Genomic DNA, 15,045 nt, shown 5'->3' on the forward strand with positions numbered 1-15,045 from the left:
GTGCAGACCCGAACCATAGTGCCTGGAATATACTTGCCCTATGCTCGGGAGATGCGATCAGCCAGATGAAGTAACAATGCTGTGCGCTCAACAGTCAGCTGACCGCAGTGTATACCTATCGGTGGGACGAGGGAGCTTCAAGACAAAAATGCGTTGCTGTAGCCACCAACGCTTCTTGGGAAATGTAAATTTCCTAGCCTGAAAACGCGACTATGGCTTGTTAAGAACTGAAGCTGGAAGCGTATGCCACGTATTCCTTGTGTAAACAAGCCCGGCGTGCTGCGAATGCTGGCGTCCCCAGCAGCCACATCCAGTGCCTTAGCAGTGGCATATAAAACATTAATTTTTGTCTTCAAGTTGCGTTGTCCCTGCCATGGTCCTGGCGTAGATATCCGGTACCGTCGCCGGGCCGATGGTAGCACGTCGTTACTTGTCGAACACGCCTTGCTAGAGCCCCGAAGCAGCACCTAACCCCACGGAAAAAAAAAGTGTGCTAAATTGGGGTGGTGTAGCGGTTAGAAAATTTCTTTGCTTTGGTTTTAATGCTGCTTGAGCCACCTTTGCTGCAGTACACCAGTGCCCTTCCAAAATGCTTATTGAAATTTAAAAGGGGATGTTAGCGCAATAGTGGGACATTGCACATGCTGCTCAGTTATTCATGCGTCTGTACGCCGCACAGTTCTGAGTACCAGTATAATCGCTGACGTCTAAATAAGGTACTGGCAGTAATTTGAAGCTGTGTGTGACATTTCTGCTTCCCTAAAAAAACTAAGTTGTGTGCCAGTTTTTTTTTTACACCCTTACTCATTGGTTCTAAGAATCACCCAAATTTGTAAGTCGCGAGCTTGGCAAATTGGTATTTTAATTCGCAGTCTGTCAAATGATTTGACAGGCGCAGTGAATGCTAATATAGACTTCATTGTTTGCTCAGCGCGGTAGTTCAAAATACATACAACTTTATACATACAATTTACGGTGATGTTGAATAGTTTATACATATGTTCTTTAATATGGAAGCCTTTTTTTTTCCTTACACTGCTCGAAGTTTTATATGTTATGATAAAGAATGCACGTTTTTTTCCCCATAACCTGCTCTAAATTTCGAATTCAGTGCTTCAAAAGTAAAATTTTGCTGCTTCAAAAATTGCTCCAAATTTTATTTTGGCTGTTGCACCTCTGTATGAGTAATAAAGCGTTTTAAAACAGCAAAGAAACAACCAGGCGTCACACAATGCAAATTGCATACCAAGTAGGTTGTCGAATGCTTCAACCCATTTCAAAAGTTTCAAGCATAACTCGTCGCCCCGCCACGGTAGGCTAGTGGCTAAGGTACTAGACCCGCACGTCGCGGCATCGAATCCCGGCTGTGGCGGCTGCATTTCCGATGGAGGCGGAAATGTTGTAGGCCCGTGTACTCAGATTTGGGTGCACGTTAAGGAACCCCAGGTGGTCAAAAATTCCGGAGCCCTCCATTCCGGCGTCTCTCATAATCAAATGGTGGTTATGGGACGTTAAACCCCACAAATCAATCATATCATCAATCAATCAAGCATAATTCGTCATCATCGTCAGCCGCGGCGTCAAAACATTCCTCCAAATTCCTTGCAAGTGAGTCACGGATGCCACACTTCTCCGAATTATGGCATAGTGGATGGCTCCCTACTACACAAAAGTTATGATGATTAATGGCATAGTGGGTATCTGGCAAATCTGCTTGTAGCACTTACCCGAATGGTGTTTGAAAAAAGCTCGGAGAATCTGGCCATCCAGCTTTAGCTGTGACTGTGCTCTATGCTTGGCGCAGGGGTGGCATTTTTTTTTTCCCTTATGGATGGATGGATGGTAATGACTGCACTAATTTCCCTAGTCTATTAACTCTGCTATTAATTCTGCTGCAGACTGCCCAAAAGAAAACATTTTATATTGTTACGAGACATTCGTCAGTGTCGGCTGTGTCTGTACTACAAAATGCACCAGGGTCAAGAAGGTGTGAAGAAATGAGGGATGAAGCTGACAAGGACTGTGGGCACTCTTCAGGCGTCTTATCTGGACGAAGGTCGCATCCACTAAGAAAATCCAGAGACTGTTTTTGGAAGACCTGTAATGTCCACCAAAAAGATGTGACTGGAAGTTATTAAGTGGGCTCCGGTCGCGTTAACGGAGCACACAGGACAATATGGTAGCTGACACAGCCCAGCAACAACATTTTCTTCATCCATTCTGTGTTATTTGGGCATCCGTGCCAGAGGGACCTTTCATACCTGTGGCAATATGTTCAGCAGCATAGTACAGCATGAGGCGGTGAAAACTAACCGTTCACATAAGTGCCACCAGCAAAGGATCACTTGGTTTCACGTCTGTCAAGTCTTACAAGCATGGCAAAGGGGACATTTACTTTAAAGCAGCTAAGGTTACTAGCTATATGTAGGGGTGTGTGAATATTTGAAATTTAGAATATTCTTCTAATAGTATCTGCTACTCGATTCAATTCACGCTGGTATTTTATTATTCGAACTATTTGAACTTTGAAGACAAATTCAGACAACGTCTGATAAGCAGTGGCCCCTTTGGATTTTCAGCGTGCTTCATCCATCACTCTCTTGCTGCCTTTCAGGCTCAGCTAGGGTCACAAATGTAATAACTCAAGAAAATGATGGTTCTGACCTGAAAGTTGATGGATATGGCAGAGGTGGGGGGCTTAGTTAAACTGATGGTTATCGTGCAGCTCTGTTTGAGTGCGAAGAAAAGAAGCCAGTGGAGAACGGAAACGCACACGACAGGATGAGCGCTAATTTACAACTTTTGTTTATTGTGTGACTTTACAATACATAATATAGCTCACATTGTACACATGTACTGCACACATGACAACTGTAAGCATGTGGTGCAGCACATGTGACCAGAAAATATAGCTTTAAGCATATTATCAAATTAACAATTCTATATCAGCACGTCGCTGCACACACCTTAGTGATGGCGTATTTGCTAACAGCTTCGCACATTTTGCGACAGAGTTCGCCTCGATGATCTCTCGTGTCAACTGGTTTAGACTGCAGCCCAGAATAATACAATGGTCAAACAGTGTAGTGCATACACGTCTTACTATTCATAGCCAGGAAACTACCAGAAGAAACCTTGTTTCTTATACTGTAACAGTGCTCGTGCACACGATCATTGACACACCTGTATTTCCCTTATTCACTGGCTTTTTTTATTCAAGCTTCAACAGAGCTGAACAATCTTACCATGCACCAATTCGTCCAACTTACAGAGCTCAGTTGAATATTTTGGACCTGAAATTCGGGTATGAAGTTAGTAAAATTGCATGCTGCAACTTTTTCAGATGTTCTTGTATATCGACATCTTCGTGGCAGATTTGGAATTCAGGACTTGAACGAAGCACATATATCCTTGTCCACCACCCCATTGGAGCGTCAGCATAAGTTGAAAAGAGATGAAGAAATAGCATGTTTACCTTTCATGTGTAAAGTGTTGTCGGCAACACTTTGAACCAAAGCATGTGCAATTCGACCTCAGAATTTCCACACTCTTGATAACTATGATGCACCACCCTGCAAGCACTTCGTAAACCTATATAGCAAAAAAAATATCTTTGAGGTTGCTCTCTCATATGAATATGCTTAAGATCCTCTCCACTTTTTTTTTCAGCAATTTTGCTTCTCAAGTTTTTGGAAAATGTTAGAGAAAAATTAATTATTAGATTGGATTCACACTCAAAATCTTGCTATTCGCACAGCTATACCTATATGCTAGTGCAGTAAATTTGCGAAGTTATTTTTCTGGGCCTAACAACCGTCCTGTTTTTTTGTTTTTTTTATTATTGTTTGTATGCAGTTGTCCGTGCATATGCGTCTCTTTTGACGTTCTTTTCTTTGCTACAGTGGCTGGAAAGGTTAGCGACTATACCCTTGCAAGTATACGCCAACTACGCAACGTTATCCTCCTAATATAGATTTTTAAAAGCTGAAGGTGAAGAGGCTGTGCTGGTTTCTTCCAATTACTGCTACATGACTGCATTGAATTCGATATTTGCTTAAAAATCAAAGCTTAGGTAGCTATGGGAACATAAAAATCATGTTGATGTATGTGGATATTTGTGTTCACACAAACCAAATAATTTGGTCATGATATTGGCAAAGGCAACTTATAGCAAGGTTTTTTGTGACAGCAACATTCAAAAGATACCCGAAGCCAATAAATGTGCATCACATTCTTTCACAAGAAAGACGTGTGTGGGGGGGGGGAGGCAGTGTTTTTTGGAAGCGTACTAATTCTATTGGCATCATTGCGAGGGTTTCTATGTGATAGTTGCAGCTGCGAAGTACTCTTTAGTTTGTGTTTCCTGGCACTGCATACCACAAAAATCATGTGGTAGGGAAAATGGGTCGGGACATCTCTGCTGCATTCGCATATATAAAAATCCCAACGATACTTCCATCGAAAATCCTACTCAAGATCTTTTGGCGGCAATTTTGTTTTCCGTCTAACCACGTCATCTCCGCAAGGACGATTTTAGAGCGTGCTCTGCACATCTCGGGGCATTTTTTCAGAATACTGTTTACTCTGACTTTCGCACAATAAGATTTAAATATACACGGAGGAGTATATTCTTGGCCAATACCGAAGGTGGGTATAAGCAAAAAATTTAGGATCTCCATCTACAAGTGCCAGCCTCCGCAAAAAAGGTCTGTCTGACAGCTAACGCGATTTTATTTTCAACGCATGGGCGCCGTCATCTTGGACTAATAAGCGATCGTTTTGCAGGTTTTTCTTCGTCATGATATGAATGATCATGGTGATGAAACGTTGAATGCACCAGCCCAAGTATTTTCATGTGGCCTACTTTACCCCAGTATTGTTTGTTTATTTGATACGGCTGCAAAAGTGCAGCGTTATCAGTCTAAGATGGCGGTGCGCAAGCGGAGCGTCGTCTAAACTTTTTAAAGGGTGCAAATAATATATTGTACAAATATTTTAGGTTTAAAGCTCAAGTTCTTTGTGAATAATTCGTTTACTGGTGTTTTTTTTTTTTTGCGTGTGTGCGCATTCTCATCAGTGTCTTACATGCTATAACGAAGTGCGGCAGCAGCATCGTCAGCGCCGCCAGCTATTGCTTCTGTTCTCATTGCGCGTTTGCCGGCACAGGAGTTCTATTTATCATCATAACTACAGGTAAGTACGCACCGGAAAGCAGTTTTGTGAAGTTTCCCTTGCCTTTTGCATTTCCAAAAGCTCACTGAAGCTGTCAGTTGTGAATATTGTCGTCTAGTTTGAACCCCTAAGCCTGATGCTGAAATCGCCTTTTCAACGGTATGCGGTTACGGTGCAACGCTTCCAGTTGTGCATTTAAGGTTAAGTGTGTAAAGTGGACCGCCTGTAGGCGTTGTTCGACTTAATTAAGCATCCGCAGTGCGTTTAGTAAACGTGGATAGTGAATTGTGTGTTGCTTCCTCAACGCACGGTACGAGTTTTCCGTGTTCGATTTTTCTTTTCCCTTCACAGGCGGCTTGCTCAACTCGTCAGCCCTCACGATATTCGAGAAAGTGCCTAGTCACGCGTAGTCCACGCCATGTCTTCGAAGAAGAGGTCAAAGGTTGAATCGGACAGCGATTCTGACTCCGGTCCTGATGACGTAAGTAGCGGTTGCCGCTCGCTCCTCTGATGAATGTCGTTATTATTTTATCTTCGCCACGCCGGGTTGATCTTTGGCATGTAATAAGCCACTCTTGCCTGTGTACGTGGCATCTGGCTTCTTCATAGGCAAAACAAGCATACAGCCGCTGTTGCACACCTCGTACTCGTTTTTTTTTGTTGTTGTTTGGTTTTTGCTTTGCTTGTATCTCGTCAGACTGTTCCGCCACGAGAACTTCAAATTTAACGCTGCATGCGTATTGCGTTTTGTCAGGGTAATCGTTTAGCCTGTTAATCGTTTAGCCAGTTATTATACAGTACTCACCGACCGAAACGGGACATCGTTTCTTTCTTCGTAAGTTTACAGGTTGCTATGATTACCGCGTGATGTTGGTGAAAATCTGGCCGCTAAAGGTAACGTCGACTCTGATATGTCTTTAGAGCAAGGACCGCGTCGATGTAACAGTGTAAGCGCAAAAAACAGAAGTGCGTGCATTACGTTGTCCTGAATTTTCATATTGAATATTATGCGTGATCGCTTTACAGATTTTGCGGCATGCCGCTTAAGGTCTCGAACCAGCTATGAAATTATATTCTCCGCTGTGCACAATGCTGCTGAGAAATACTGGCTCTTAAGATTTGTTCTTTTTTTATTTACTGCAGAGGAATCCTCCGCAAAAAAAGGGAAAGGCAGCTGACAACAAAGGCAAAAGTAGCACATCTTCAGGGGACAATGAAGATGGCATGTTTATGGTATGTAATTGGTGGTGTTTTTCACTTATGCAATGCCCGGGTCCTAAAACCGGGAGTTTCAAACCAAGGACTTTATTTTTTTTTTTCTTGCGCTCCGTCTGACCACAGTTGCTCGGAAGTAAGCGAACATAACACAGAATCGTAAAACATTGTAGCATGTAATTCCTTTGAGAGCCACATTATTTTTTTCGTGACTCTACCTTCAATTGCACATCACCTCAATGAAAGTGTATGTGCAAATAATACCAACTGTATAGTTTTCGACTGTCTATTTATTGAGCCTGCAAATGTGGTTGCACTTTATGTGTTGCAATAGGGTGTTAGTGGCCACATTAGTTTGCTTGCATGTGTTACTCTGCAATCTTGCTACTGTCTCCCAGTTTTAGTTCTTGCTGACTTTAAGTTTCTGCAATATCATTCCATTCATGCCTTCAGTATGAATGCTTTTATACAAAATAATGTATATTTTCTCATTTATTTATTTGCATTTATGAAAAGGAAGTCAACAAATGCATGTTTTGTGGTATCAGACATATTCCTCTATGTAAATTAATAAGGTATCACATTTACCTAACAATTGGAAGTGTTACTTGTAGCCTGTTAACACAACACTGTACTCCTTTTTAAGTGCTCTTCGATATTCACTCGTTGCCACCATCTATTGTGCTGTGCAGTATGTTAGCAAAATTTGCCTTTTGTAGGTGGTTGTTTGCAGGAAATTTTAAAAGCCGTATATTTTGGATCACTGGTGACCAGCTAAAGTGGCCTTGTGGCTTCGAAAAACAGCAGTGCAACAAAGGCAGTTTTTGTGGCAGCTCATTTGTTTTTGACTGCTGATAGCTAACATAAATAAGTTAGTAGAGTGGTGGTCCGATATGCAGTATCGCACATTGTTAAGACTTCGTGTTCTTTAGGTATCTTTCTAGCGCGTAATTCTTAAGAATTTCGGTCCAGATGCACGAAAACATTTATTGGTGAAGATGCATTATTGCACAATAATAAAGTGTCGTATGTCGGCATTGATCTTATGACAAAATGCTAGTTGTGTACGACTGCTTAAGTTACTTGTGCCCATCGGTTATGAAAAATTTGTTGTTCGCAGTGATATTTATTTGGTGCTTAACTGCAACTGCTTGTAAAATACTGGGGATAATGGCACAAATGCTATGCATATACTTCGCTTGTCGCACTTGTGTAGTGAAATAATTTGAAGGTGTACAAGAGCTAGTTTAAAGGAAATGGCTGTTTCACATTGTGACGTCCCCGCAAACATGGACTGAACCCCAGTCCTTTCAAGATGTTTACGCTCGTTTCTTAAACCCACGCATAAAAAAAAAGGAAAAAGAAAACCTTCGGTGTAATGAATGGGCATTCCGGAGTGGAGTACCTGGAAGAATTATTTCTACTATTCTCCCCCCCGCAAGCACGATGACCGGGCGGCGCCTTGTTGTCTACCGACAGTATGACAGTGTACGGTAGCAATAAGCCGCGCGCACCCTTCAGATTTGTGGCATGGGGGAGCAGCACAGCTCCTTTTGTTGGTTCGGGGAATGCGACCCTGCCGCAGCGCCTGTGCCGGGTCCGGTCTGACTTTCCGTCAGCCTCCGTGGCTCCAGGGCTCATTACTGCGTCCTGCGCGGATGGCCACCCGCGGCGTTAAATGACGAAGAAGCGGCGGCTACGGAGAATTTCGCGGGAGACACCGAGCTGCATGGAAACGTTGAGACTTTGTCTGGACATCGGCTCATCAAGTACCAGAAACTGGGGCAATCGGTTCGGCCGAAAACATTTTGGCACAACACTGCAAACTCCGGGCGTTGGCCATTATAGACGACGCACTTTGTCGGAAGCGTCGGGACCATTGTTCGCCCGTAATTAAAGTGTCTTCGGACGGCTCGCCCATCTCTCTCTGAGGCTTGAGTTTGTGCATTTTTACTTGCTCGGCTTTGTTTGGGAGAAGGTTTTCTATTGGTGTGGGCCGCGGGGGCGGCCGTCGAAGATGATACACTCCGACTGCCCGAGAAATGTGTCGTGTCAACAGTGGTAATTGGTTAGGTGCCACGGAGGGGCGGAGTGATCTCCTACAAAAAGGGACTACGAGACGATACGAGGAGAGTCAGATGTACGATGCATTGAGATTGAGATGATAGAAAGACTGAATGGAAAAGGAAGATAACGGTGCGAAGAGATAGCGATGAGAGGCGATGAGATGTTGACTGGAGCAAGGAAGGTACGATGAGAAATGAAAGTTAGGGATAGGAGGCGAGTGAATGGAACGTTACGAGAGAAGGCTAAGATGGAAATCACTGAGAGGCATGACGAAGACGATGAAGACTCTTACGAATGGGACAATGACCCCAGGAAGAAGCCCTGAGCCCCGACTCGAACAGCCAGCTCCGAGGCCCCCGTCAACATGGACCTTTCGTGAGACAGACTTTATGCACCTTATTTAGATTAGATTTGCGGGAAGGGAGGTGGCGTATTGAGACATTGAGGGTTTTGGTAACTGATAACTTCATCGTGTTTGTGTCTTCATGCGTTTACTTTGTATCGACGCACCATTGTATTGTCAAAGTTATTTCCCTTATGTATCCTGCGTCGCACGTCGCGAGCGTGTAAATCATGTGTTATAACTTTGTGTAGTAGTTGATGTACGCGGGTATACGATGTTTGCAGTTAGTAATAAATTAAACGAATCAGTAAACAGAAACAGGTCGTAACGTCTCTTACTTCCCGGCCCCAGCACGACTTCCTGTATGTGAGAAGTGATTGAGACACATAAGCCAAGAGGGAACCGGATAGACAAGGGGTTGAGTGGTCTTCCCTCTCTTTGGCGATCGTTGGCGTAGTGGGGACGTCTCAACATGTTTAGAACGTTATAAAAGTTCTTGTTTCACGAGGTATGTGTGCATTTCGAGCAGTTGTATGTACCTTGTCAATGAAGGCTCCTTGTGTGCTGCCATAATTGTTTCTGAACTGTTGTCAACATGCTTGAGCCCCCCAAAATACACCGCCAAGACTGTGATGTCAGCTTTTGTACTCCTGTGCATCAGCCCAGAAAGGAAAAGATTCTTGACTTAATTAAAAAGTTTTGTAGAAGTTCAATGCATTCCATATGGAGTTTTTTGTTGCTAAAAATGATGCAACATTTTGATTTTTGTCCTATTTTCCTATTTAATTGTGCATATCTTGAAACTATAAAAAAAAAACCTCTTTAAAGGTACTTTATGCACCAAATCTAAGCAAAATATTCTTTTGAAAATGGGCAGGAGGTTGCTTTCACTGCATTGTGCCGTGTAAAGTGCCATCACCTCTGCAATTTTTCACGCTGATAAAAGTGCCATAACCTCCGCAATTCTTGGTGCAGATAATGTCTCCAAAATTCAAAAATAAAATGCAGGAACAAGTGAGCCCGTGAGAACAAACCTTCAACACCTTGGTGGGGATTCGTTTACATTTATCAGCGTCCACTGCGAATGTGTTGTGACATGATCATTGTAAAAATCTGATGACTTAATGAAAATAAGCTGCTCTGTGTAGTTCCTGAATCCTTGCAAGAGAACCGAAATCCTTCATTCCAGAAACCTTCAACAAGGAATCATTTTTTTCTGAACAGAGCTGTTCCTGGCACGCTAGTGCAGAAAGGGCAATGCCATTTTCTGATTCTTGTAACCAGAATCGAGTCATTAATAACCCAAATGCATGTTCTGAGTTCATTTGGAAATTTTTTTACTGCGTCATCAGTTCAACTTAAAAGAACTAAGCAAAATAATTTGGATTAGCTTAAGTGGCACCTCCAAATGCTTTTTTCGGTGGACACAAGCTAAATGCTGTCTATAACCCTAATTGTGCAGTAGTGAAAGAACATTAGCTGGCAGTCATTTTATGGGCGAAGCTCCTTAAGGCGTGGGTCGGTCGTCACTTGTATGTATGCATGTCAGTAGTAACCACCTCACAGCGTATTCACGGAGAGAATAATGATCAGTGGGGCGAAGCTTCGGCGTGTTTTATCGGCAAACCTTGAACCATCCACTGGCCGTGTCCGTCGTCTGTCGGTTCGACGCACGCACGGACAGACTCAGATGCACGGACGAACGGAAGCAAGAACGGACTGATGGATGCTTCACCCTACTCATCATCGTTCGCTCCGTAAATATACTGTAACATTTCTTTTCCTGTTACTTTTTAATATACTGCGAAATTTGTTTCATGTATTTAAAAAAATATTTTGTTGACAAATTGCCTATTTCGTCCATGAACCAGTTCTTATGTTGGCTGTTTGCTGTCGTGCTAATACTTTGGTTAGGTTGTTCAGCCGCTAAACTGAAAAACGTTGGTTTGATTCGGACTAGAATGGTTGCAAATCAATAGAAGCGGTGCCAGAGGCCTGTGTACTTGAAATTATGCCCACGTTATAAGAAAAAAAAGTCCAGAAGGCTCATAGCCCACCATCATAATAATTGTGTTTTTGCCATGTCAAACACTAATAAATGTTATTAAACTTATAAAATAAATATTATTAAAAATAAATGTTATTAAATTTATAAATAAAATTATTAAATAAACACTAATAAATGCTTACTTTGTATGTTTCTCTGAAACGTTTATTCTCTCTTTTGCCAGCTGGCCAAAAAGCGTTACGTCTCTGTGCGGGAATTCAAAGGGAGAGTCATGGTTGACATACGGGAATATTATGAGGACGGCAACGGGGACTTGAAACCAGGAAAAAAAGGTTTGGGAAATTTGTCCGATTCCAAACATAGTTTTCTATGTGGCTTGCTTTTTATGCTAAATCGTGTGTTTCTATCACACAGCTGTGCAAGTAGTAAGGTGCTTTAATTTTTTGTAGTCTTCATTGTACTCAAGTTTAATAGCAATTGAAAGAAATAAGAACAGTGTGGCACCTACATTCTTTGCTATTTTGCTTTTTTTTCCAAGCTGCTGTAACCTGGATGATAAGGAAAAGCCAATATAGTCGTTCATTATACAATCAAAAACCATTGTAACGTATCTTTATTGCTTTCAAAGTCAAGAGTGTGGTTAAAACATGCCGAACTGCTCGAGTTTTCTTCAATGCCCCTATACATATGAAATCTAAATGGGGAAGCTCAAATTAATACCACAACCTTGTAATATTGTGGTTGAGTTGAAAGCACAAAAGTGTTCTCAAGTAGAACTTCGGTACATGGGATGTTGCATATTTTGCTGGGCATAAAAGAAGTTTTTTCTCTCTAAGTTAACAGAGGAACATTTTTAAAATGTTTGTGTTTTTTACAAAATACTACTTGCAGTTAACAGCTCATGAATGAGCCAGTCTTCCGCATGCATTTTCTTTAATATTCTCGGGGCTATGCATCACCTTTTGTGTGGTCAGAAAATGCTGCTGATTGTTAGTTAAGGCTCCTGAGAACACATAAGCGAAATACTATAGCAGGGCACAAGTGGCCTCGAATCTACACATTTTTTTCAGTCGGCTAGGAACGTTTCTTCTTATAAATGATGCCATACACGGAAATGACTATGCCATATACATAAGGGATGCTGATGTAAGAGACATAGGGGCATGAGAGGCACCAGTATGCCTACCTTCGACTTGGGTTGCATAAGATAATGCATACCTGGTAACCTGATAAGAGATACCTCATAAAAGACATAAATTGCTGCCTGGTGCATGTCTCTTACAGGGGCTTCAACTGTACCCCAATTCACGGTAATAGGCTGATGTATCACCAGTTGCAAAATTACCGAGAACGCCATGAGAGGTCGTCACTTGCCCGCATGCTTGTTTACAATCACACTGGAAGCCGCCCGTTCAAAGCACAAAACAACAAAAAAGTGCTGAAGGGCCATGACATGTCTGTGACGTTACTTCATTCCCCATTTCATCAATCCCTGCTTAGCTTTCAGTGCGCTCATTGGGACGAGAGAAGAGAGAAAGCAATTACAGCGTGCGACAGGTCTCTAATTCCGCTTGTACCAGATGGATTCTCAAAATTGTTGCGACAATAAATTCATAGGCAATAATCTCATTTAATGAAGCCATTCAATGGCTACTTAGAAAAGTTTCGCAGGGCCCTTTTAATCCTTAGGATGAGTTTGTTTGTGAAGGGATTTGGGCTTACATATATGTATGTGGTACCATGAATATAAGCTGAGATTTTGTGCATGAAAATAAAATCTACATATAGGCACAGGTCGGCAAAAAATGCAGAGCTTGCTCACCCATTCATCAAATATATTTTGCCCTTGGGACTCGCTCAGATTCATTAAAATTGCCCCGCCGCAGTGGTCTGGTGGCTAAGGTACTTGGCTGCTAACCCGCAGGTCACCGGATCGAATCTCGGCTGCGGTGGCTGCATTTTCGGGGGAGGCGAAAATGCTGTAGGCTCGTGTGCTCAGATTCGGGTGCACAGCAAAGAACGCCAAGTGGTCGAAATTTCTGGAGCGATCCACTACGGCATCTCTTGTAATCGTATGGTGGTTTTGCAGCGTTGAACCCCACATATGAATTAATCAGATCCATCAAAGTTTTCTTCAACTGCACTCACTTGTATTCAGAATCGCTAAAAATTTTCGCAGCCATACTACTCTCACTCAAGCATGCCAAAATGTTACTCATTCGCTCAGAGACACGCAGCTATATCCGAGTCTAAGTCTCATGGAGTTGCCTCATGAGTCATTAGCGTACAATTGTATTTTTCTAACATGGTGTAAATGTTCCTTAATGCCAATATCTTGCATAACCAGTGCTCTACTTAGTCTTTTGATCTCATACTATCAAGTATGAGTAGTTACAATCCAGTAATGACATTTTTATTGAGAGATGACTCACACGAGATATTTTTATTAATGATACCTGCCAAAGAGTTTTCAGAGGGCAGAGGAGTGCGAGGCAGGCAAGCTCATGAACCTCTTGCCCTCTTTATGTTTCAAAACTTAGGCCTCTGATATATAAATATTGAGCTGGAGTATGAATGTCGATGCTTTGAAGTATGTGCGAGTCAGCATGAGTATAAATGTGAGCCTACGTAATGCTGATAGTAATGCTGAAGTTGGGTAAATGGAACCATAAGTTGGCAAAAAAGTGTAGAGCACAGCCAGACTCTCTCAACAAATATATTTTGCACCAAGGGCTTACTCGGATTTAGACTTGCCGAAAAATTTTTTTTTCAACTGTACTTGCATGAACTCTGAAGTTTTTCTTGACGAAATTCGCTTGGCTCACTTAACAAAATATTGCTCCCCAGGACTTGCAGCTCGGTCTGGGTCTGAGCGTGTATGCCGACCTGTGTTTGTTTAGTTTGTTTTAAGGTTCAAGGTTAAACAGACTGGAGTGCACTTACTGGTAAATGAAGTGTGCTTTTGCCTTTTGAGGCATATCTCTAGTTCATCTCTAGTTCTATATCTCTAGTTCATATTCATGAAAAACGTGAATTAGCAGCTTTACTCTATTTCAAATGGTGATTGAGCCATTTAGTCTCTTGTTGGCATGCATGAAAATGTTCTTGATCGCACGCTTGAAGTTTTGTGTCGTTGAAGCAAGGTCTAACTCGTACTTTTTTGTGCATTTTTTACTTTCAGGAATCTGCCTTCAGCTGGATCAGTGGAATGCGTTAAAAAGTCAAATTGATGACATTGACGCTGCCATAAAGAAGCATTAGGCCTTTCATGCCCGGCTGCAAGTTTTAACTTGTCGCATAAGTTGAACTTCATGTAACGTTTCCCAACAAGCGCGTTGCATTTCCTTTTTGATGCACAGTCTTAACCATATCAGATTTCATCGTCTCATACCTTAATGTAAAGATGTAAGATGCCTTTGTGCAAACTCTGTAACCTTGTTTCAAAATGTAATTGATCTTTTTTTTTTGTTTTGTCAGTCAATAAAAACGTGTTGAGCATCTTGGAGGGTTGTGTAAAGCACACGTTATTTGTGTAAATATGGCATGAAGGGGGTGGAGGAGGGCAGCTTTGGACAGTCTCTTCGAAAAATGTTTTACTAGTACAACTATACCCGCAGTTTTGAGAGAGAGATCTGGAATGTCTTTTGAATGCATTAAAGGGACACTTAAGAGAAATAGTGATTTGGTTTACATTGACCAAGTTTCACTGTCATATGTTCATTATTAGAACAAAGAAAAGCAAGGTTCAAGTTTAATTTTTTCATTTCGCGCCAAAATTTTTGTGCGTGACGTTGGAAATTTTGAAATGTATTTTCTTGACCTACCAATGACAATGTACTTAATTTTCATCAATTTGAAGTTATGTAGGACCTAGTAAATTCCTTTCGAAATCTCCTACATCATGGTGTTTGGTGTGGGAATCTCGAGGCGTCTCCACCCGCATTTTTTTTCTCACGTTTTCTCGCTTGACAAGCGTCGTCTTGCGGTAAGAGTGGCGCCTTCGAGATTGTGAAATCCCTCTTTAATTACGCGCAAAAAACTGTTTTGCTCTTTAGTGTCCCTTGAAGAAAACATTCTCAAATAGCACACAGGGCTGTGATACAAAGCAAATGTTATTTCACTGCATGCAACGCGGTACATTAAGTCAACCATATGAGAAGTTTGAATGCTTGTGCTCTATTATGGCTTTAGAACTTGCTCTGTGGTGCTGCACTGTTCCCACTACCTTTAGGTCGCACTG

At 42.0% G+C, this 15,045-nt stretch overlaps 1 protein-coding gene across 2 annotated transcripts; it reads left to right on the forward strand.

Moving 5' to 3' along the window:
* Positions 1-5,062: 5,062 nt before the first annotated feature.
* Positions 5,063-14,310, forward strand: LOC119159570 (single stranded-binding protein c31A). Of its 2 annotated transcripts, none has more exons than XM_037412372.2 (5): positions 5,063-5,193; positions 5,524-5,653; positions 6,316-6,405; positions 11,029-11,137; positions 13,987-14,310. In XM_037412372.2, exons 2-5 carry the CDS (start codon positions 5,591-5,593, stop codon positions 14,064-14,066), a joined length of 342 nt encoding a protein of 113 aa, XP_037268269.1. In that variant the 5' UTR covers positions 5,063-5,193; positions 5,524-5,590; the 3' UTR covers positions 14,067-14,310. The 2 variants fall into 2 exon arrangements, with proteins under 2 accessions (XP_037268269.1, XP_037268270.1); XM_037412373.2 differs by lacking the exon at positions 5,063-5,193 and adding an exon at positions 5,196-5,331.
* The last annotated feature ends 735 nt before the right edge of the window (positions 14,311-15,045 follow it).

The sequence above is a fragment of the Rhipicephalus microplus genome, chromosome 1 (genome assembly GCF_043290135.1).
Source record: "Rhipicephalus microplus isolate Deutch F79 chromosome 1, USDA_Rmic, whole genome shotgun sequence".
Taxonomy (NCBI): Eukaryota; Metazoa; Arthropoda; class Arachnida; order Ixodida; family Ixodidae; genus Rhipicephalus; species Rhipicephalus microplus.

Bases quoted from the DNA above. Each gene is read 5' to 3' on its own strand.
- LOC119159570 (XM_037412372.2), top strand. From the start codon at position 5,591: ATGTCTTCGAAGAAGAGGTCAAAGGTTGAATCGGACAGCGATTCTGAC. The intron at 6,406-11,028 runs GTATGTAATTGG...CTCTTTTGCCAG, and splicing joins ATGAAGATGGCATGTTTATG to CTGGCCAAAAAGCGTTACGT. The intron at 11,138-13,986 runs GTTTGGGAAATT...TTTTACTTTCAG, and splicing joins CTTGAAACCAGGAAAAAAAG to GAATCTGCCTTCAGCTGGAT.